The sequence below is a fragment of the Oncorhynchus gorbuscha genome, linkage group LG17, assembly GCF_021184085.1.
Source record: "Oncorhynchus gorbuscha isolate QuinsamMale2020 ecotype Even-year linkage group LG17, OgorEven_v1.0, whole genome shotgun sequence".
Lineage (NCBI taxonomy): Eukaryota > Metazoa > Chordata > Actinopteri > Salmoniformes > Salmonidae > Oncorhynchus > Oncorhynchus gorbuscha.
Genome location: NC_060189.1, coordinates 14,507,834 through 14,531,572, shown reverse-complemented (window position 1 = coordinate 14,531,572; position 23,739 = coordinate 14,507,834). Strand labels below are relative to the sequence as shown.

Here is a 23,739-nt window from a genome sequence, read left to right as displayed (position 1 = left end):
TACATACTACTTGTCAGACAGAGAGAACCGATACGATATACTCGTTGTTGGGTTGGGATTAGCGTGGCGTGTGTGTGTTCCGTGGGTGGATTCTGACCATTTATTTGTATTCTTCATGTCTTACTCATTGCTAGTAAAAAGTTTAGTCAGGTACTATATTTATTGAATATTATATGAATCCTATACAGTAAAATGGCAAATTTGGGAGCAATTAATTAGCTTAATTTCTCAGAGATCAAATCATATTTAAACAAAATAATATTGCAGGAATGCAAATCTTATATGTTTCTAACTACAGAAGCGATTTCAAAACAATTTGAGATGGTGGGTGTCATGGCTTATTGAAATGACCCTGCATTCATTCATAGACCTTTAATGTTGGTGTTATAGACCAGTGGCAAACTGCACAGTTAACTAGCATTACGTGCTTAGCTATAAATGCTTTATAAATTGAAAGTTTATTGACTGCATAGAATTCCTACGTAGACTTTTCATGTGTCCATTATAGACCGTTATGACCAAATGAATTGTGATGTGGAGGAGGGCAGTTAATGAGTTACGGAAGAGTTATGATACAGATGTGCAGAAGGATCTTAACGTGAGCCAGTTTGCTACAGCAGGAGAATAGTCATGCAGCATCAGGAAATGCAAATTATTATGTGCGTCATAATTAATATACATTTTTGTAGTTGATACATACTTTGTGAGGTCAAATCAAGTCTGAAATTTCAAAGTGGAAATTACAAACTCTAGAGGCTTTTTTACAACTCAAATACACTCCAAAAGAGTGATCAAATTATGATCCTACATCTGTATGACCCTCGACTACACCATTTTACCCGTAAAATGTACCTTGAGGATTCAATCTCCTCGGTGAGAATTTTATTTATTTTTTATTTTACCTTTATTTAACTAGGCAAGTCAGTTAAGAACAAATTCTTATTTTCAATGACGGCCTAGGAACAGTGGGTTAACTGCAGAAGAGGAAGAAGATAGATCATGGGCCTAAACCGGCGGTGGAGCAATGGGGCTGGTACAGGCCAACAACACATTCTCCTAGCCATGTTATCAAGCATCTCACTACGCTATCACACACTAATTATTCCCTCAAAAGTGCTCGTGACATCACACTGTATAATTAGCACGGAGACAGTCTCACTGACAACCTGGGACACGACAGATACAGTGGGAGTCAAACTAAAACGAGCCCAGAGCTGCAGAGGATGAGATACAGGTGATCTGAAGCACACTCTCCTAGCTGTCGTTGATGAATGTCTTTAGTTTGTGTTTATTATCAAATCATCACAGATTATATTATTTTTTAAACTATAAATATATAGTATATATAAATATATAGTATCAATCAGTACTGTAGGGGCCGTACAGTCTAGGGTGACATTTTCATTATTTTACTTCTATTATAAAGAACGGTAGTGTCCATTAAAGTGTGTGTGTGTGTGTGTGTGTGTGTGTGTGTGTGTGTGTGTGTGTGTGTGTGTGTGTGTGTGTGTGTGTGTGTGTGTGTGTGTGTGTGTGTGTGTGTGTGTGTGTGTGTGTGTGTGTGTGTGTGTGTGTGTGTGTGTGTGTGTGTGTGTGCAGTACTCACTCCCTCCCTTGCCAGTCTTCTCCATGCGGTACTGGTAGATGTGCAGTGTGAATAGCATGTGTGAGTTGAGATGCTCCTCCGGGGCGGAGTCAGCTCTGTTGCTATAGCGAGCTGCTATGGCTGCATCCAGGAAGAAGGCTGCTTTCTCTGGCGTGGGGGCTCGCAGCTCACTCTGGTTCTGGAGCTGGGGATTACAGAGTAGGTGAGAAAAGACACTTTCATTCTTTACTAAATTTGACTTTGGAGAAAAAAATACTCATTTTACAAACGACAGTCATTTTTGTGTGTTTGTGTAAGTGTGTGTGTGTGTGCGTGTGATGCAGTGTGTAGTGTCTGTAGAGTGAGACTCACATTATCACTAAACTGCTGCGGGGTATCATTACAGCATGAGATTATCTCAGATTAGCTAGGGTTTACACTGATACCCCTGTCTCACACACAATACTCCTATCAACATTTAACCACACACACTAATCCTGTCAACATATAACCACACACACTAATCCTGTCAACATATAACCACACACACTAATCCTGTCAACATATAACCACACACACGCACAAACGCACCCACACACACTAATCGCATCTACATATAACATAATGGTGTTAAAATCCTGTCTGTCTGTCTGTTTCTCTTATTGATGTTTAGAAAAGACACAATGATAATCCCTAAATGAGCAGAAAGCTATACCAGCTAAGGGCAACACAGTTTGACAACCACATTAAGACCTACGGCTGCCAAATCACACATGCTCACGAGCCCTCCCTTTGTGCGTATGAGCGTGCACGTGTGTGCCTCTCTGCATGTGTGTGTGTGTGTCTCCATAGAGACATTGTTAGGTGAAAAACAGCCAGCTAATCCAACAGAGCCTAGTGCCTGGGGGTAGACACACAGAGATATATCATAATATACTACTACAGTGCTCTAGGTCTGATACTGCCATCCTCACACACAGTCCTCCAGCTGCCTTAGCAGTGTGGGTTTCCTTTGATAACACCACTGTTAGTTACAGAAGAGGAAAACCCTAGAGGAGCCACAGCACTCTCCTAGTCTCAACCATGGGAGATTCTCAGCAGAGTAACACTAGAGGAGCCACAGGACTCTCCTAGTCTCAACCATGGGAGATTCTCAGCAGAGTAACACTAGAGGAGCCACAGGACTCTCCTAGTCTCAACCATGGGAGATTCTCAGCAGAGGAAAACACTAGAGGAGCCACAGCACTCTCCTAGTCTCAACCATGGGAGATTCTCAGCAGAGTAACACTAGAGGAGCCACAGGACTCTCCTAGTCTCAACCATGGGAGATTCTCAGCAGAGGAAAACACTAGAGGAGCCACAGCACTCTCCTAGTCTCAACCATGGGAGATTCTCAGCAGAGTAACACTAGAGGAGCCACAGCACTCTCCTAGTCTCAACCATGGGAGATTCTCAGCAGAGTAAAACACTAGAGCCACAGGACTCTCCTAGTCTCAACCATGGGAGATTCTCAGCAGAGTAACACTAGAGGAGCCACAGCACTCTCCTAGTCTCAACCATGGGAGATTCTCAGCAGAGTAACACTAGAGGAGCCACAGCACTCTCCTAGTCTCAACCATGGGAGATTCTCAGCAGAGTAACACTAGAGGAGCCACAGCACTCTCCTAGTCTCAACCATGGGAGATTCTCAGCAGAGTAAAACACTAGAGGAGCCACAGGACTCTCCTAGTCTCAACCATGGGAGATTCTCAGCAGAGTAACACTAGAGGAGCCACAGCACTCTCCTAGTCTCAACCATGGGAGATTCTCAGCAGAGTAACACTAGAGGAGCCACAGCACTCTCCTAGTCTCAACCATGGGAGATTCTCAGCAGAGTAAAACACTAGAGGAGCCACAGCACTCTCCTAGTCTCAACCATGGGAGATTCTCAGCAGAGTAACACTAGAGGAGCCACAGCACTCTCCTAGTCTCAACCATGGGAGATTCTCAGCAGAGTAACACTAGAGGAGCCACAGCACTCTCCTAGTCTCAACCATGGGAGATTCTCAGCAGAGTAACACTAGAGGAGCCACAGGACTCTCCTAGTCTCAACCATGGGAGATTCTCAGCAGAGTAACACTAGAGGAGCCACAGCACTCTCCTAGTCTCAACCATGGGAGATTCTCAGCAGAGTAACACTAGAGGAGCCACAGGACTCTCCTAGTCTCAACCATGGGAGATTCTCAGCAGAGTAACACTAGAGGAGCCACAGCACTCTCCTAGTCTCAACCATGGGAGATTCTCAGCAGAGTAAAACACTAGAGGAGCCACAGGACTCTCCTAGTCTCAACCATGGGAGATTCTCAGCAGAGTAACACTAGAGGAGCCACAGGACTCTCCTAGTCTCAACCATGGGAGATTCTCAGCAGAGTAAAACACTAGAGGAGCCACAGGACTCTCCTAGTCTCAACCATGGGAGATTCTCAGCAGAGTAACACTAGAGGAGCCACAGCACTCTCCTAGTCTCAACCATGGGAGATTCTCAGCAGAGTAAAACACTAGAGGAGCCACAGGACTCTCCTAGTCTCAACCATGGGAGATTCTCAGCAGAGTAACACTAGAGGAGCCACAGCACTCTCCTAGTCTCAACCATGGGAGATTCTCAGCAGAGTAACACTAGAGGAGCCACAGCACTCTCCTAGTCTCAACCATGGGAGATTCTCAGCAGAGTAAAACACTAGAGGAGCCACAGGACTCTCCTAGTCTCAACCATGGGAGATTCTCAGCAGAGTAACACTAGAGGAGCCACAGCACTCTCCTAGTCTCAACCATGGGAGATTCTCAGCAGAGTAACACTAGAGGAGCCACAGCACTCTCCTAGTCTCAACCATGGGAGATTCTCAGCAGAGTAACACTAGAGGAGCCACAGCACTCTCCTAGTCTCAACCATGGGAGATTCTCAGCAGAGTAACACTAGAGGAGCCACAGCACTCTCCTAGTCTCAACCATGGGAGATTCTCAGCAGAGTAACACTAGAGGAGCCACAGCACTCTCCTAGTCTCAACCATGGGAGATTCTCAGCAGAGTAAAACACTAGAGGAGCCACAGGACTCTCCTAGTCTCAACCATGGGAGATTCTCAGCAGAGTAACACTAGAGGAGCCACAGCACTCTCCTAGTCTCAACCATGGGAGATTCTCAGCAGAGTAAAACACTAGAGGAGCCACAGGACTCTCCTAGTCTCAACCATGGGAGATTCTCAGCAGAGTAACACTAGAGGAGCCACAGCACTCTCCTAGTCTCAACCATGGGAGATTCTCAGCAGAGTAACACTAGAGGAGCCACAGCACTCTCCTAGTCTCAACCATGGGAGATTCTCAGCAGAGTAAAACACTAGAGGAGCCACAGGACTCTCCTAGTCTCAACCATGGGAGATTCTCAGCAGAGTAACACTAGAGGAGCCACAGCACTCTCCTAGTCTCAACCATGGGAGATTCTCAGCAGAGTAACACTAGAGGAGCCACAGCACTCTCCTAGTCTCAACCATGGGAGATTCTCAGCAGAGTAAAACACTAGAGGAGCCACAGGACTCTCCTAGTCTCAACCATGGGAGATTCTCAGCAGAGTAACACTAGAGGAGACACAGCACTCTCCTAGTCTCAACCATGGGAGATTCTCAGCAGAGTAACACTAGAGGAGCCACAGGACTCTCCTAGTCTCAACCATGGGAGATTCTCAGCAGACTACCTCTGTCGCTCTCCTTGTAGTCTTGTGGATTCATCATGAGTTACTTCATGTTATCGTCTCTGTCTCTGTGTTCAGCATGGACCCCAGGAACAGTAGCTGTTGCTGAAGTCAAAGCTCAAAGCCATCTAGATAATGACACTAGTTAGCTGGACGGCGGCAGGGCGTGCAGGGTTTTGTTCCAGACGATCAAGGTTAAGTTGATTAGTTAACAAGTTGACTAGTGCCATCTTACCTGCATGCCACAGATGGGGTCCTCGCAGAGGTAGACTCCAGGGGACTGGCTGTCCTGCAAACTACCTGTAGCCACTTCAGATAGCAAGTCCTTCAGGTTCTCCTCTTTACCCCACACCTAGAACATAGAACACCACCCTCAGAACTCCACATCTTTCCCTCACACCTAGAACAAGTATCTCATACATATTGCATACCGTTAATTCAGTCATTTGTACACAAAAGAATAAGGATTGGTTTCCCAGACCAAGATTAAGACTACTCCTGGATAAAAATGCATGGAGAATCTCCCTTTATCTGAGTCTCAGAAACCGGCCCTTAAAAAGCCCAATTCTGATCTTTTACCACTAATTGGTCTTTTGACCAATCAGAGCAGCTCTGTTGCCCATAAGTGTAACAGACCTCTACGGCGGAGACTCGGACAGAGAAACGTGCTCCTGTCTTCTCCTTCCTCTCGTTGATGAGTTTGAAGAGCCAGGAGATGGCACAGGGGATGATCCCCAGGGTCTGCATGGACTCGTCACCACCTATCATGGTGTAGGATTTACCTGGAGGATGGACACACACACACACACACACACACACACACACACACACACACACACACACACACACACACACACACACACACACACACACACACACACACACACACACACACACACACACACACACACACACACACACACACACACACACACACACACACACACACACACACAGGAGAGGAGGAGGAGATGAAAGTCCTGAGTGTGATCTGGTTTACAGATCTAGCCATTCTAGTAAACACTCTCAGAATGATTAGAACTCCATCAGCAGTGAACAATGGTCATTAACATGATGCCTCTACCAAACACACACAGTCTGTCTTCCCTCCTCTATCCTCCTTCCCCTCTCTTTCTCCTGCTCCTCTATCCTCCTTCCCCCCTCTTTATCCTCCTCAATCCTCCTTCCCTTCTCTTTCTCCTCCTCCTCTGTCCTCCTTCCCTTCTCTTTCTCCTCCTTCCCCCCTCTTTCTTCTCCTCAATCCTCATTCCCCCATCTTTCTCCTCCTCAATCCTCCTTCCCTTCTCTTTCTCCTCCTCCTCTGTCCTCCTTCCCTTCTCTTTCTCCTCCTTCCCCTCTCTTTCTCCTGCTCCTCTATTCTCCTTCCCCCTCTTTCTCCTCCTCCTCTGTCCTCCTTCCCTTCTCTTTCTCCTCCTCCTCTGTCCTCCTTCCCTTCTCTTTCTCCTCCTCCTGTATCCTCCTTCCCCCTCTTTCTCCTCCTCAAGCCTCCTTCCCTTCTCTTTCTCCTCTTCCTCTGTCCTCCTTCCCATCTCTTTCTCCTCCTTCCCCTCTCTTTCTCCTGCTCCTCTATCCTCCTTCCCCCTCTTTCTCCTCCTCTATCCTCCTTCCCCTCTCTTTCTCCTCCTCAATCCTCCTTCCCTTCTCTTTCTCCTCCTCCTCTGTCCTCCTTCCCTTCTCTTTCTCCTCCTTCCCCCTCTTTCTCCTCCTCAAACCTCCTTCCCCCATCTTTCTCCTCCTCTATCCTCCTTCCCCTCTCTTTCTCCTGCTCCTCTATCCTCCTTCCCTCTCTTTCTCCTCCTCTATCCCCCTCCCCCTCTCTTTCTCCTCCTCTATCCTCCTTCCCCCTCTTTCTCCTCCTCAATCCTCCTTCCCTTCTCCTTCTCCTCTATCCTCCCCCTCTCTTTCTCCTCCTTCCCCTCTCTCCTCCTCCTCTATCCTCCTCCCCTTCTCCTCCTCCTCTCTTTCTCCTCCTCCTCCACTTCTCCTCCTCCTCCACTTCTCCTCCTCCTCCTCTATCCTCCTTCTCCTCCTCTATCCTCCTCCCCTCTCTTTCTCCTCCTCTATGCTCCTCCCCTTCTCCTCTATCCTCCTTCCCCTCTCTTTCTTATCCTCCTCTATCCTCCTCCCCTCTCTTTCTCCTCCTCCTCTATCCTCCTCCCCTTCTCTATCCTCCTCCACTCTCTTTCTCCTCCTCCTCTATCCTCCTCCACCTTCTCCTCCTTCTCTATCCTCCTCCCCTTCTCCTTCTCCTCTATCCTCCTTCCCCTCTCTTTCTTCTCCTCCTCTATCCTCCTCCCCTCTCTTTCTCCTCCTCCTCCTCTATCCTCCTCCACCTTCTCCTCCTCCTGTATCCTCCTCCACCTTCTTCTCCTCCTCTATCCTCCTCCCCTCCTCCTCTATCCTCCTTCCCCTCTCTTTCTTCTCCTCTATCCTCCTCCCCTCTCTTTCTCCTCCTCCTCTATCCTCCTCCACCTTCTCCTCTATCCTCCTCCCCTTCTCCTCCTCCTCTATCCTCCTTCCCCTCTCTTTCTTCTCCTCCTCTATCCTCCTCCCCTCTCTTTCTCCTCCTCTATCCTCCTCCCCTTCTCCTCTATCCTCCTTCCCCTTTCTTTTTTCTCCTCCTCTATCCTCCTCCCCTCTCTTTCTCCTCCTCCTCTATCCTCCTCCACCTTCTCCTCCTCCTCTATCCTCCTCCACCTTCTCCTCCTCCTCTATCCTCCTCCCCTCTCTTTCTCCTCCACCTTCTCCTCCTCCTCTATCCTCCTCCCCTCCTCCTCTATCCTCCCCCCCTCTCTTTCTCCTCCTCCTCTATCCTCCTCCCCTTCTCCTCCTCCTCTATCCTCCTTCCCCTCTCTTTCTTCTCCTCCTCTATCCTCCTCCCCTCTCTTTCTCCTCCTCCTCTATCCTCCTCCCCTTCTCCTCCTCCCCTCTCTTCTCCTCCTCCTCTATCCTCCTCCCCTTCTCCTCCTCCCCTCTCTTCTCCTCCTCTATCCTCCTCCCATCTCCTTCTCCTCCTCCTCTATCCTCCTCCCCTTCTCCTCCTCCTCTATCCTCCTTCCCCTCTCTTTCTTCTCCTCCTATATCCTCCTCCCCCCTCTTTCTCCTCCTCCTCTATCCTCCTCCCCTCTCTTTCTCCTCCTCCTCTATCCTCCTCCACCTTCTCCTCCTCCTCTATCCTCCTCCACCATCTCCTCGTCCTCTATCCTCCTCCACCTTCTCCTCCTCCTCTATCCTCCTCCACCTTCTCCTCCTCCTCTATCCTCCTCCCCTACTCCTCTATCCTCCCCTCTCCTCCTCACCTTCTCCTCCTCCTCTATCCTCCTCCCTCTCTTTCTCCTCCTCTATCCTCCTCACCTTCTCCTCCTCCTCTATCCTCCTCACCTTCTCCTCCTCCTCTATCCTCCTCCCCTCTCTTTCTCCTCCTCCTCTATCCTCCTCCACCTTCTTCTCCTCCTCTATCCTCCTCCACCTTCTCCTCCTCCTCGATCCTCCTCCACCTTCACCTCCTCCTCTATCCTCCTCCACCTTCTCCTCCTCCTCTATCCTCCTCCCCTCTCTTTCTCCTCCTCCTCCTCTATCCTCCTCACCTTCTCCTCCTCCTCTATCCTCCTCCACCTTCTCCTCCTCCTCTATCCTCCTCACCTTCTCCTCCTCCTCTATCCTCCTCCCCTCTCTTTCTCCTCCTCCTCTATCCTCCTCCCCTCTCTTTCTCCTCCTCCTCTATCCTCCTCCCCTCTCTTTCTCCTCCTCCTCTATCCTCCTCCACCTTCTCCTCCTCCTCTATCCTCCTCACCTTCTCCTCCTCCTCTATCCTCCTCCCCTCTCTTTCTCCTCCTCCTCTATCCTCCTCCTTCTTCTCCTCCTCTATCCTCCTCCACCTTCTTCTCCTCCTCTATCCTCCTCCACCTTCTCCTCCTCCTCTATCCTCCTCCACCTTCTCCTCCTCCTCTATCCTCCTCCCCTATCTTTCTCCTCCTCCTCTATCCTCCTCCCCTATCTTTCTCCTCCTCCTCTATCCTCCTCCACCTTCTCCTCCTCCTCTATCCTCCTCCTCCTCTATCCTCCTCACCTTCTCCTCCTCCTCCATCCTCCTTCTCCTCTCTTTCTCCTCCTCCTATATCCTCCTTCCCCTCTCTTTCTCCTCCTCCTCTATCCTCCTCCACCTTCTCCTCCTCCTCTATCCTCCTCCACCTTCTCCTCCTCCTCTATCCTCCTCCACCTTCTCCTCCACCTTCTCCTCCTCCTCTATCCTCCTCCACCTTCTCCTCCTCCTCTATCCTCCTCCACCTTCTCCTCCTCCTCTATCCTCCTCCCCTCTCTTTCTCCTCTATCCTCCTCCACCTTCTCCTCCTCCTCTATCCTCCTTCCCTTTTCCCGTTTCTACAGTCCATCCCTTCTGTCTGCTTTTAAATTAACTCTGGTTTTAGTGAAATGTGTCAGGTTTGGCAAGGGGCACTGACATCTTCCGTATGTTTGTGTGCGTTTCACACACACTCTGGTTGAATGTTGTGTATATGTGTGTGTGGTTTGACACCCAGATTGTCTGTGTGCGCAGAGCGATGCATTCAAGTCTGCTGACCCACAGACCCCAAAATAACCCAGCTGTAGATAAATTGAGAGTGTGGGCATGCATGTGTGTATGTGTATGTGCTATGTGTGTGTATCCCCACTGTGTGCCTACACCTGTCCCTCTGAGCTGCGACATAGGGAGACGGCCCCTGCTGTTGACAGGAGAGAGATCAAACTCACGGCTAAACAAAGCCATATGTCACACACACAGTTGCCGGAGTGTTGCCGGCGCCTTCTGGGGTTGATCATGTAAATACAGTAGCTTGCGAATGTATTCACCCCCTTGGCATTTTTCCTATTTTGTTGCCTTACAACCTGGAATTAAACTGGATTTTTGTGGGGTTTGTATCATTTGATTTACACAACATGTCGACCACTTTGAAGATGCAAAATATTTTTTTTATTGTGAAACAAACAAGAAATAAAAACAAGAAATAAGACAAAAAAAACAGAAAACCTGAGCGTGCCCCCCCCCCCCCCCCCCCCCAAAGTCAATATTTTGTAGAGACACCTTTTGCAACAATTACAGCTGTAAGTCTGTAAGTCAGCCAACGGGAGCTCACAGGTCGTAGTGGTGGGTAGTATATGGGGCTTTGGGGACAAAATGGATGGCACTGTGATAGACTGCATCCAGTTTGCTGAGTAGAGTGTTGGAGGCTATTTTATAAATGACATCGCTGAAGTCAAGGATCGGTAGGATGGTCAGTTTTACGAGGGTATGTTTGGCAGCATGAGTGAAGGATGTGTTGTTGCGAAATAGGAAGCAGATTCTAGATTTAATTTTGGACTGGAGATGTTTAATGTCTGTCTGGAAGGAGAGTTTACTGTCTAAACAGACACCTAGGTATTTGTAGTTGTCCACATATTCTAAGTCAGCACCGTCCAGAGTAGTGATGCTGGACGGGCGGGCAGGTGCGGGCAACGATCGGTTGAATAGCATGCATTTAATTTTTACTAGCATTTAAGAGCGGTTGGAGGCCATGGAAGGAGTGTTGTATGGCATTGAAGCTCGTCTGGAGGTTAGTTAACACAGTGTCCAAAGAAGGGCCAGAAGTATACAGAATGGTGTCGTCTGCGTAGAGGTGGATCAGAGAATCACACGTGCAAGAGCGATATCATTGATATATACAGAGAAAATAGTCGGCCCGTGAATTGAACCCTGTGTCACCCCCATAGAGACTGCCAGACAACAGGCCCTCTGATTTGACACACTGAACTCTATCTGAGAAGTAATTGGTGAACCAGGAGAGGCAGTCATTTGAGAAACCAAGGCTATTGAGTCTGCAGATAAGAATGTGGTGATTGAGAGTCGAAAGCCTTGGCCAGGTCGATGAGGATGGCTGCACAGTACTGTCTTTTATCGATGGCGGTTATGATATCGTTTAGGACCTTGAGCGTGGCTGAGGTGCACCCATGACCAGGAGAAGGTACGGTGGGATTCGAAATGGTCGGTGATCTGTTTATTAACTTGGCTTTCGAAGATTTTAGAAAGGCAGGGCAGGATGAATATAGGTCTATAACAGTTTGGGTCTAAGGTGTCTCCCCCTTTGAAGAGGGGGATGACCGCAGCAGCTTTCCAATCTTTGGGGATCTCAGACGATACGAAAGAGAGGTTGAACAGGCTAGTAACAGGGTGTACAGATGTTCTGTACTTCACAACTTTGTCCCTGACCTGTTCGGAAAGTTCTTGGTCTTCATAGTGCCGCTTGCTGGGTAGTGCGCCTTGCTTAGTAGTGTTGCAGACTCTGGTGCCTTTCAGAACAGGTGTGTATATACTGAGATCATGTGACACTCAGATTGCACACAGGTGAACTTTATTTAACTAATTATGTGACTTCTGAAGGTAATTGATTGCACCAGATCATATTTAGGGGCTTCATAGCAAAGGGGGTGAATACATATGCATGCACCACTTTTCCGATTAGAATTTTTTTGAAAAAAGCTAATTTTTCTAATTTCACTTCACCAATTTGGACTATTGTGTGTATGTCCTTTGCATGAAATCCAAATAAAATACATTTAAATTACAGGTTGAATACTTTTACAAGGTACTGTACCACAATCAGCAGCAGAGTGGTCTGGCCTGGGCCCAATCAGCAGCAGAGTGGTCTGGACTGGGCCCAATCAGCAGCAGAGTGGTCTGTCCTGGGCCCAATCAGCAGCAGAGTGGTCTGGCCTGGGCCCAATCAGCAGCAGAGTGGTCTGGCCTGGTCCCAATCAGCAGCAGAGTGGTCTGGCCTGGGCCCAATCAGCAGCAGAGTGGTCTGGCCTGGGCCCAATCAGCAGCAGAGTGGTCTGGCCTGGGCCCAATCAGCAGCAGAGTGGTCTGGCCTGGGCCCAATCAACAGCAGAGTGGTCTGGCCTGGGCCCAATCAGCAGCAGAGTGGTCTGGCCTGGTCCCAATCAGCAGCAGAGTGGTCTGGCCTGGGCCCAATCAGCAGCAGAGTGGTCTGGCCTGGGCCCAATCAGCAGCAGAGTGGTCTGGCCTGGACCCAATCAGCAGCAGAGTGGTCTGGCCTGGGCCCAATCAGCAGCAGAGTGGTCTGGCCTGGGCCCAATCAGCAGCAGAGTGGTCTGGCCTGGGCCCAATCAGCAGCAGAGTGGTCTGTCCTGGGCCCAATCAGCAGCAGAGTGGTCTGTCCTGGGCCCAATCAGCAGCAGAGTGGTCTGTCCTGGGCCCAATCAGCAGCAGAGTGGTCTGTCCTGGGCCCAATCAGCAGCAGAGTGGTCTGTCCTGGGCCCAATCAGCAGCAGAGTGGTCTGTCCTGGGCCCAATCAGCAGCAGAGTGGTCTGTCCTGGGCCCAATCAGCAGCAGAGTGGTCTGTCCTGGGCCCAATCTGGCCTCAATGGAGGCCTGAGCGGAACACTTGCACTCTGACTCAGATAGCAGTACATAGACTAGCAGGCTGGAGTCAAGAAAGCCCACAGCGACAGGAGTTTTACATCGATTAAAGACATAATAAAGATGGCTGCCATTAAAGGAATGGCCCGTACTGCCCAGGGCCACTAATCCAATCAGAGGGCTCGGGGTGGATGAGCTAATATAAGAGCAAGAGAGCGTGGGGTCGCTGTTCTCCTCTGCTGTCCTCCTCCCCCTCTTCTCTTGCAGTTCTTATTGAATCTCATACACTCAGTCCCTGTTGAATCTCATACCCTCAGTCCTTATTGAATTATACATACCCTCAGTCCTTATTGAATCTCATACCCTCAGTCATTATTGAATCTCATACCCTCAGTCCTTATTGAATTATACATACCCTCAGTCCTTATTGAATCTCATACCCTCAGTCATTATTGAATCTCATACCCTCAGTCCTTATTGAATTATACATACCCTCAGGCATTATTGAATCTACATACTCTCAGTCCTTATTGAATTATACATACCCTCAGTCATTATTGAATCTCATACCCTCAGTCCTTATTGAATTATACATACCCTCAGTCCTTGTTGAATCTACATACTCTCAGTCCTTATTGAATTATACATACCCTCAGTCATTATTGAACCCTCATAACCCTCAGTCCTTATTGAATTATACATACCCTCAGTCATTATTGAATCTCATACCCTCAATCATTATTGAATCTCATACCCTCAGTCCTTATTGAATCTCATACCCTCAGTCCTTGTTGAATCTCATACCCTCAGTCCTTATTGAATCTCATACCCTCAGTCATTATTGAATCTCATACCCTTAGTCCTTATTGAATTTCATACCCCCAGTCATTATTGAATCTCATACCCTCAGTCCTTATTGAATCTCATACCCTCAGTCATTATTGAATCTCATCCCTCAGTCATTATTGAATCTCATACCCTTAGTCCTTATTGAATCTCATACCCCCAGTCATTATTGAATCTCATACCCTCAGTCCTTATTGAATCTCATACCCTCAGTCCTTATTGAATCTCATACCCTCAGTCATTATTGAATCTCATACCCTCAGTCCTTATTGAATTATACATACCCTCAGTCATTATTGAATCTACATACTCTCAGTCCTTATTGAATTATACATACCCTCAGTCATTATTGAATCTCATACCCTCAGTCCTTATTGAATTATACATACCCTCAGTCCTTGTTGAATCTACATACTCTCAGTCCTTATTGAATTATACATACCCTCAGTCATTATTGAATCTCATACCCTCAGTCCTTATTGAATTATACATACCCTCAGTCATTATTGAATCTCATACCCTCAATCATTATTGAATCTCATACCCTCAGTCCTTATTGAATCTCATACCCTCAGTCCTTGTTGAATCTCATACCCTCAGTCCTTATTGAATCTCATACCCTCAGTCATTATTGAATCTCATACCCTTAGTCCTTATTGAATTTCATACCCCCAGTCATTATTGAATCTCATACCCTCAGTCCTTATTGAATCTCATACCCTCAGTCATTATTGAATCTCATACCCTCAGTCATTATTGAATCTCATACCCTTAGTCCTTATTGAATCTCATACCCCAGTCATTATTATTGATTGAATCTCATACCCTCAGTCCTTATTGAATCTCATACCCTCAGTCCTTATTGAATCTCATACCCTCAGTCCTTATTGAAATCAGTCCATCTCATACCCTCAGTCCTTATTGAATCTCATACCCTCAGTCCTTATTGATACCCTCAGTCCTTATTGAATCTCATACCCTCAGTCCTTATTGAATCTCATACCCTCAGTCATTATTGAATCTCATACCCTCAGTCCTTATTGAATCTCATAACCTCAGTCCTTATTGAATCTCATACACTCAGTCCTTATTGAATCTCATACCTTCAGTCATTATTGAATCTCATACCCTCAGTCATTATTGAATCTCATACCCTCAGTCCTTATTGAATCTACACTACTGTTCAAAAATTTGGGGTCACTTAGAAATGTCCTTGTTTTTGAAAGAAAAGCACATATTTTGTCCATTAAAATAACATAAAATTGATCAGAAATACAGTGTAGACATTGTTAATGTTGTAAATGACTATTGTAGCTAGAAACAGCTCATTTTTATGGAATATCTACATAGGCGTACAGAGGCCCATTATCAGCAACCATCACTCCTGTGTTCCAATGGCACATTGTGTTAGCTAATATCATTTTAAAAGGCTAACTGATCATTAGAAAATCCTTTTTCAATTATGTTAGTGCAGCTGAAAACTGCTGTTCTGATTAAAGAAGCAATAAAACTGGCCTTCTTTAGACGAGTTGAGTATCTGGAGCATCTAGTGGGTTTGATTACAGGCTCAAAATGGCCAGAAACAAAGGACTTTCTTCTGAAACTCATCAGTCTATTCTTGTTCTGAGAAATAAAGGCTATTCCATGTGAGACATTGCCAAGAAACTGAAAAATCTTGTACAAAGCTGTGTACTACTCTCTTCACAGAACAACGCAAACTGGCTCTAACCAGAATAGAAAGAGGAGCGGGAGGCCCCGGTGCACAACTTAGCAAGAGGACAAGTACATTAGAGTGTCTAGTTTGAGAAACAGACGCCTCATACGCCCTCAACTGGCAGCTAGTTAGAGAGAGGGAGTGAAAAACCATAAATGGAAAATGGAGGGGTAGCAGGACAAGATCATGTTCCATAATGACGGGAGAATGGATACACACTTTTCAGCACCCCTTAAATGACAGGAGAATGGATAATTAATTATAACAATTATATAATTATAATTATGGGCATTCTTTGATTTACGACATGAAATGGTCAGCCACACAGAGTGTGTGTGTGTGAGTGTGTGATTTTGCAGTCTCAGGTCTTAATGTGGAGTGGGAGAGGCAGGACTGGCCTGTAATGCTAGCTGATCTCTATTAGCGACCAGTGGAGCAGTTTATTCTATTTCAACATCAAACACACACACACATACATACACACAAACATACGCATACACACACTTTGCCATCTCTTACAGGTCTCAAGGTCTGTAACCTCAGGCCCACCCTCCATCATTCAGTGGTCTGTTTGAAGCAGACGTTTCCTGGATGGAATATAAAAGCCAAGGTAATTGTGTTCTCCAGGCCAAGCAGGCTAGTGGAGCAGAGAGGACTCTGTCTTTGTTCCTAAAGGGAGGATTCGGTCTTTCATTTCCACGACCACTGAAACAACATGAGTGTCCACTGACATCACACCACAGGCTTTCCGATTCTAGAAGATTTTACTAGCAATGGCCGTGCTGTGTGGTAGGGTCACTTTCCTTAACTGACTGTCACTCTGGATAAGAGCATCTGCAAAATTTGACCACTGTGCGTTATTCTGTCGAGTGACGTTTATCCTTTGTGTGTGTGTGTGTGTGTGTGTGTGTGTGTGTGTGTGTGTGTGTGTGTGTGTGTGTGTGTGTGTGTGTGTGTGTGTGTGTGTGTGTGTGTGTGTGTGTGTGTGTGTGTGTGTGTGTGTGTGTGTGTATACTTACATGTATGTGTGTCTGGGCTGTAAGACTAAGTTGATTCTGTCATGGGTAGACTGATTACATGAGTGTGAAAGCATGGTTGTTGAAGGCAAACTAAGACAGACAGGTTCCTGACACTTATTACTGTGCCGGTCTAAGGAGGGACTTCAGTGGGATTAAAACCGTGTTGATCCAACATCCTGCTCAGACAAGACCTCTCTCTCTCTCCCTTTCAGTTTCTTTCTCTCTCTCTCTCAGTTCCTGTCTTCTTAAGGTGCCCATCTCTCCCTCTCATTCTTCTTTCTATTTCTGCTCTTTCCCCCTCTCTCTCTGCCCCTCTACCTTTTCTCCCCCTCTACCCTTTCTCCCCCTCTACCCTTTCTCCCCTCTACCCTTTCTCCCCCCTCTACTCTTTCTGCCCCCCTCTCTACCCCTTCTCTCCCCCTCTCTCTCTCCCCCTCTACCCTCTCTCTCTCCCCCCCTCTTTCTCCCCTCTACCCTTTCTCCCCCTCTCCCCTTTCTCCCCCTCTACCCTTTTCCCCCTCTACCCTTTCTCCCCTCTACCCTTTCTCCCCCTCTACCCTTTCTTTCTCCCTTTCCCCCTCTACCCTTTCTCCCCCTCTCCCCTTTCTCCCCTTTCTACCCTCTCTGCCCCCTTTCTACCCCTCTCCCCTTCCCCTCTCTACCCCTCTACCCCTTTCTCCCCCTCTACCCCCCTTTCTCCCCCTCTACCCCACTTCTCCCCTTCTGCCCTTTCTCCCCCTCTACCCTCTCTCTCCCCCTCTACCCTCTCTCCCCCTCTACCCTCTCTCCCCCTCTACCCTCTCTCCCCTCTACCCTTTCTCCCCCTCTACCCTCTCTCCCCCTCTACCCTCTACCCTTTCTCCCCTTCTACCCTCTCTCCCTCTCCCCTTTCTACCCTTTCTCCCCCCTCTTCTCCTCTTCTCTCCCCTCTACCCTTTCTACCCCTCTCCCCTTTCTACCCCTCTCCCCTTTCTCCCCCTCTACCCCACTTCTCCCCTTCTACCCCTCTGCCCCCCTCCCCCTCTACCCTTTCTCCCCCTCTCCCCTTTCTACCCCTCTCCCCCTTTCTACCCCTCTACCCTTTCTCCCCCTCTACCCTTTCTCCCCCTCTACCCCACTTCTCCCCTCTACCCTCTCTTTCTCCCCCTCTACCCTTTCTCCCCTCTACCCTCTCTCCCCTCTACCCTCTACCCTCTCTCCCCCTCCCTCTGAATGCAGTCTGTGCTGATAGTTGAGGCTGGCTGAGATGCAGTCATGTTGATCAGAGAACGTCACACAGAAAACTAGCGGTCGATTCTTAGCAAAAGCATTTACTGTATGTGCAATGTCAGACTCGGTTTGTCAAAGTCTGAGTACATACACACAGCATCAGGCAGAATGTGTGGACGTGTTTAACTATACTTGTGGGGACCATCACACCAACACACATCCTTACCCAGTTTAGAGTGGCCAAAACAGAAGACACAGCCGTCGGCTCCATTCACCACAGACTGAATTACCTCAGCTACAGTACCAGCACACACCTCCGCCTAGAGAGAGAGAGAGAGAGAGAGACACAGAGAGAGAGAGAGAGAGAGAGAGAGAGAGAGCAGAGAGAGAGAGAGAGAGAGAGAGAGAGAGAGAGAGAGAGAGAGAGAGAGAGAGAGAGAGAGAGAGAGGCAGACCTTTCGAGAGACACAGAGAGAGAGAGAGAGAGAGAGGAGAGAGAGAGAGAGAGAGAGAGGATGGAGAGAGAGGAGAGAGAGAGAGAGATGGAGAGAGAGAGAGAGAATGGAGACAGACAGACAGACAGACAGATGATATATTCACTTTCAGATCTACCCCGAGCAAGACACAGAGAGAGAGAGAGAGAGAGAGAGAGAGAGAGAGAGGCAGACAGACAGACCGAGAGACACAGAGAGAGAGAGAGAGAGAGAGAGAGAGAGAGGCAGACAGACCAAGAGACACAGAGAGAGAGAGAGAGAGAGCCAGACTCTCCCACAGAGAGAGACCTCTGAACCTGTGAGAGATAGTTGAGAGCTCTGAGAGAGCAGTCATGTTGATCAGAGAACAGACCGAGACACAGAAGAGACCGAGAGACAGAGAGAGACAGAGAGAGAGGCAGAGGCAGAGAGGCAGACAGACCGAGAGACACAGAGAAAGCATTTACTGTATGTGCAATGTCAGACTCGGTTTGTCAAAGTCTGAGTACATACACAGCATCAGGCAGAATGTGTGGACGTGTTTAACTATACTTGTGGGGACCATCACACCAACACACATCCTTGAGACCTTACTCCAGCTTAGAGGGCCCTTTCTCGAGCCCTCGGCTCCATTCACCACAGACTGAACCCTCAGCCCTCAGCACACCCTCCCTCTGAGAGAGAGAGATGGAGTGGAGGGAAGGAGGAGAGAGAACACAGTGCTGATAGTTGAGGAACTAGAGAGGGAATGGAGACAGTTGAGACAGACAGATGATATATTCACTTTATATATTATCTACCCCACTTGCTTTGGCAATGCATTTTTACATGTTTCCAATGCCAACAAAGCCGGTTTTGAATTGAATTGAGACACACAGAGAGAGAGAGACAGGACAGAGATGTGAGAGACAGAGAGAGAAATCAAGAGAGAGACACAGAGACACAGAGAGACACTTACCCAGTTTAGAGAGAGACACAGAGAAGAGAGAGAGACAGAGAGAGAGAGACACAGAGAGAGAGACAGACAGACACAGAGAGAGAGACACAGAGAGCTACAGAGACAGACACAGAGAGAGAGAGATACAGACACACAGAGAGAGAGAGATACAGACACACAGAGAGAGACAGACACAGAGAGAGAGACAGACACACAGAGAGAGAGAGAGATAGAGAGAGAGAGACATACACAGAGAGAGAGAGAGAGAGAGACACACAGAGAGAGACAGACAGAGAGAGAGACACAGAGAGAGAGAGAGACAGACACAGAGAGAGAGAGAGAGAGACAGAGAGAGAGAGAGAGAGAGACAGAGAGAGAGAGAGAGACAGGACAGAGAGAGACAAAGAGAGAGAAAGGAAAGTTCAGTGGTGGATCAAGCAAATGGGACTAGGGATGATGAGAGAGAATAGAGAGAGAGACACAGAGAGAGAGACACACAGAGAGATTAGACAGACCAGAGAGAGAGAGACACAGAGAGAGAGAGAGAGAGATGATAGACACAGAGAGAGAGTTTCCCAGACACAATAAAGGAAATTCAGAATTGAGACACACAAATGGGACTAGGGGACAGAGAGAGAGACAGAAGAGAAATAGAGAGAGAGACACAGAGAGAGAGAGAGACACAGAGAGAGAGACAGACAGACAGAGAGAGAGAGAGAGACAGACACAGAGAGAGAGACACAGAGAGAGAGACAGACACACAGAGAGAGACACAGAGAGAGAGAGACAGACAGACAGAGAGAGAGACACACAGAGAGAGAAAGGAAAGTTCAGTGGTGACAATCCCAAATGGGACTAGGGGATGATTTGAGAAGGCAGACTACTTATAATCAGATCTCACCTGTGATGCATCATGGGAGAAGGCAGCACTTTCAAAGGCAAACATCTTAGGAGGGACCTTTTTGATTGGACATACACAGTTTCTGAGGGGGTTGTTGCCTTTGTCTGAGACAAAGAGAGAGGGCTCCAAAGATGGTGTGGTGATCACTCCCAAATGGGACACTTTGAGGAAGGAGCTGGACTCTGCTAGAGAGAGAGACACTGAGGAAGTCACAGGACACAGAGAGAGAGAACCAGACACTTCACCTGGTGGGGGGACAGAGGACAAGAGAAAAGAATAAGTCCAGAACAATCAATCCCAAATGAGAGAGAGAGAGAGGACTAGGGGATGATAGTAAGCTGTTTATTCTCTATGTTGTTTGGGGTGTGATAGAGACTAGGGTGGGTCATCTAGGTGTTTTTGTAAGTCTATGTTGGACAGACACACAGAGAGAGAGACAGACAGAGAGACAGACAATCAGAGACAGCTGTTTATCGTTGTCTCTGACTTGGGGATCATTTTAGAAGTAGCCATTTAATCAGATTCTGTGTTTGTGCATTTGGGACATAGTTGCGTTTCTGTGATTAGCTCCTCACTCCGTTTCTATTTGTTTTGTTTTGTCTGAGTTGGCTGGGGCTCCATGATGGTCAGGAACATCCTTCACTGCTGTCCACTTTGGAAGGAGCTCAGTAGAACCTAGAAGCCTCAGAGAAACCAGTACCCCAGTAGTCTTCAGTAGAAACAGTACCCCAGTAGAACCTGAAGAGAGCGAGACTCTGCTGCATGACAATAAAACTCAGGACCATAGAAACCAGTACCTGTAGAATTCAGTAAAAGCCGAACCATTAGACTGTAGAACCAACAGAGTAGACCTTAGAGAAGAACAGTAGAACTCAGTAGAACCCTGCGCTAAATAGTAACAATAGACAGTGTCAACCCTGACCATAGTAAGCTGTTAAAAAGTCTATACAGGTGTTTTTTAAGTCTATGTTGGCGGTATGGTTCCCAGAACCTCAGTAGAACCTCCAGTAGAAACCTCATTTGTGTTTGTGGGATCTTGTCTCGATAGTTGCCCAGTAGAACTCAGTGCTTATTTGTTTTGTTTTGCTGAGTTTCGGTTTATTAAAAATATGTGGAAACGTATACCTTGGTCTACTCATTAGTGAGCATGACAATAAAAAGAGCAAAACCCCAGAAGTAGATTCCCAGAACCTAAGGTCAGGTACATCCCTTCACTGGATAGAATGATCTGCCCTACAGAGACCAGTAGAGGGTGAAGGGGATATAGGGAAGAACTACCAGTAGAAGCACCCATAGAAACCAGTACCCCAGTAGAACTCAGTAGAAGCCCCATAGAAACCAGTACCCCAGTAGAACTCAGTAAGAAGTGGGAAGGAGAAACCAGTACCACCAGTGGAACTCAGTAGAAGGAAGGAAGAAGGAAGAAGGAGGGAGAGAGAGGGGGAGGAGAGGAAGGGGAAGGGAGTAGAAACCAGTAGAGAAAGCCCAGTAGAACTTAGTAGAAGCCCAGTAGAAGCCCAGAGAAACCAGTACCCCAGTAGTTCTTAGAAGACAGGCAGTAGAAAAGGGAAGGGAGAGAGTTCCCCTTCCTCTGTTAAATCAAAGCTTTAAGTGTAGGGATCAACACCTTTATTTTAGAGTTAGTTCCCACCTCCTCCCTTCCTCTGTTAGACATCAAAGCTTTAGAAGAGAATTTTATTTTCTTTCTCCTCCGATTCTCCTCCCTCTCACCTCCTCCACACAAACACTCTATTGTTGTCACACTTCATTAGTGTTGTAGTTTTTAAAAGAAAACAGCTGACAAAACTTTTCAGAGAGCTGACAGATCTCCAAACTTTTCCAGAGTTCCTGCAGGTTCACTTATCTCCTTCTTTATTCTCAGAATGATCTGTAGAGAGTGGGGGGAAGGGAGAAGGGATATAGGGAAGAAGGAGGGATTGAGGAGAGGAGGGTAGAGAGAGTAAGGGAGGAGAGGAGGAGCATGAACGAGAGAGAGGACCAAGGGAGGAGAGAGAGGGGGATGGGAAGGAAGGGAGAAAAAGTGAGGAGAGAAGAGGGGAGGATAGGAGAGGAAGGGAAGGGAGAAGGAAGGAGAGAAAGGGAGATAGAAGGACCAAGAGAAGTGGGTGAAGAGGGGAGGATATGAGAGGAAGGAAGGGAGAAGAAAGGGAGGAGAGAGAGGGGAGGATAGAGTGAAGGGAAGGAAGAAGAAAGAGGAGAGAGAGGGGGATAGGAGAGGAAGAGAGATAGACACAGAGAGAGAGAGACAGAAAGACAGACACAGAGAGATACAGACACAGAGAGAGAGAGATACAGACACAGAGAGAGAGATACACAGAGAGAGAGATACAGACACAGAGAGAGAGAGATACACACACAGAGAGATACAGACACAGAGAGAGAGAGATAGACACAGAGAGAGAGAGAGATACAGACACAGAGAGAGAGAGAGATAGACACAGAGAGAGAGAGAGATAGACACACAGAGAGAGAGAGATAGACACAGAGAGAGAGAGATAGACACAGAGAGAGAGAGATAGGAGAGAGAGAGAGAGATAGACACACAGAGAGAGAGAGAGATAGACACAGAGAGATACAGACACAGAGAGAGAGAGATACAGACACAGAGAGAGAGATACAGACACAGAGAGAGAGATACAGACACACAGAGAGATACAGACACACAGAGAGAGAGATACAGACACAGAGAGAGAGAGACAGACACAGAGAGAGAGATACAGACACAGAGAGAGAGATACAGACACAGAGAGAGAGACAGACACAGAGAGAGAGATACAGACACAGAGAGAGAGATACAGACACTCAGAGAGACACAGAGAGAGAGAGATACAGAGAGAGAGACAGACACAGAGAGAGAGATACAGACACAGAGAGAGAGAGATAGACACAGAGAGAGAGAGAGATAGACACACAGAGAGAGAGAGATAGACACAGAGAGAGAGAGAGATAGACACAGAGAGAGAGAGATAGACACAGAGAGAGAGAGAGATACAGACACAGAGAGAGAGAGAGATAGACACAGAGAGATACAGACACAGAGAGAGAGATACAGACACAGAGAGAGAGATACAGACACAGAGAGAGATACAGACACAGAGAGAGAGATACAGACACAGAGAGAGAGATACAGACACAGAGAGAGATACAGACACAGAGAGAGATACAGACACAGAGAGAGATACAGACACAGAGAGAGAGTGATAGACACAGAGAGAGAGATACAGACACAGAGAGAGAGAGAGATAGACACAGAGAGAGAGATACAGACACAGAGAGAGAGATACAGACACAGAGAGAGAGATACAGACACAGAGAGAGAGAGAGAGAGAGATAGACACAGAGACAGACACAGAGAGAGAGATACAGACACAGAGAGAGAGAGATATAGACACAGAGAGAGAGAGATAGACACAGAGAGAGAGATACAGACACAGAGAGAGAGATAGACACAGAGAGAGAGATACAGACACAGAGAGAGAGAGAGATAGACACAGAGAGATACAGACACAGAGAGAGACAGAGAGAGATAGACACAGAGAGATACAGACACAGAGAGAGAGATACAGACACAGAGAGAGAGAGAGAGAGATAGACACAGAGAGATACAGACACAGAGAGAGATAGACACAGAGAGAGATAGACACAGAGAGAGAGATACAGAGAGAGAGAGAAAGGAAAGTTCAGTGGTGATCAATCCCAAATGGGACTAGGGGATGATTTGAGAAGGGCAGACTACTTATAATCAGATCTCTACCTGTGATGCATCATGGGAGAAGGCAGCGTCAAAGGCAAACATCTTAGGAGGGACCTGATTGGCTCCTCCTCGTTTCTGGGGGGTGTTGCCTTTTGTCTGGTTGGCTGAGGGCTCCATGATGGTCA

General features: G+C 47.4%; 1 protein-coding gene across 1 annotated transcript in view; it reads right to left on the bottom strand.

The window, feature by feature from the left end:
- Positions 1-23,739, bottom strand: part of kif26ba (kinesin family member 26Ba) — a 247,243-nt gene that overhangs the window by 40,648 nt on the left and 182,856 nt on the right. The window contains exons 6-10 of the mRNA XM_046307708.1: positions 23,615-23,739; positions 17,755-17,848; positions 5,944-6,089; positions 5,543-5,659; positions 1,607-1,790 (exon numbers count right to left, since the gene is read on the bottom strand). The exon at positions 23,615-23,739 is cut by the window's right edge and continues 91 nt beyond it. Of these exons, the coding sequence (XP_046163664.1) occupies positions 1,607-1,790; positions 5,543-5,659; positions 5,944-6,089; positions 17,755-17,848; positions 23,615-23,739 (666 nt within the window). The remainder of the gene's footprint in view (positions 1-1,606; positions 1,791-5,542; positions 5,660-5,943; positions 6,090-17,754; positions 17,849-23,614) is intronic.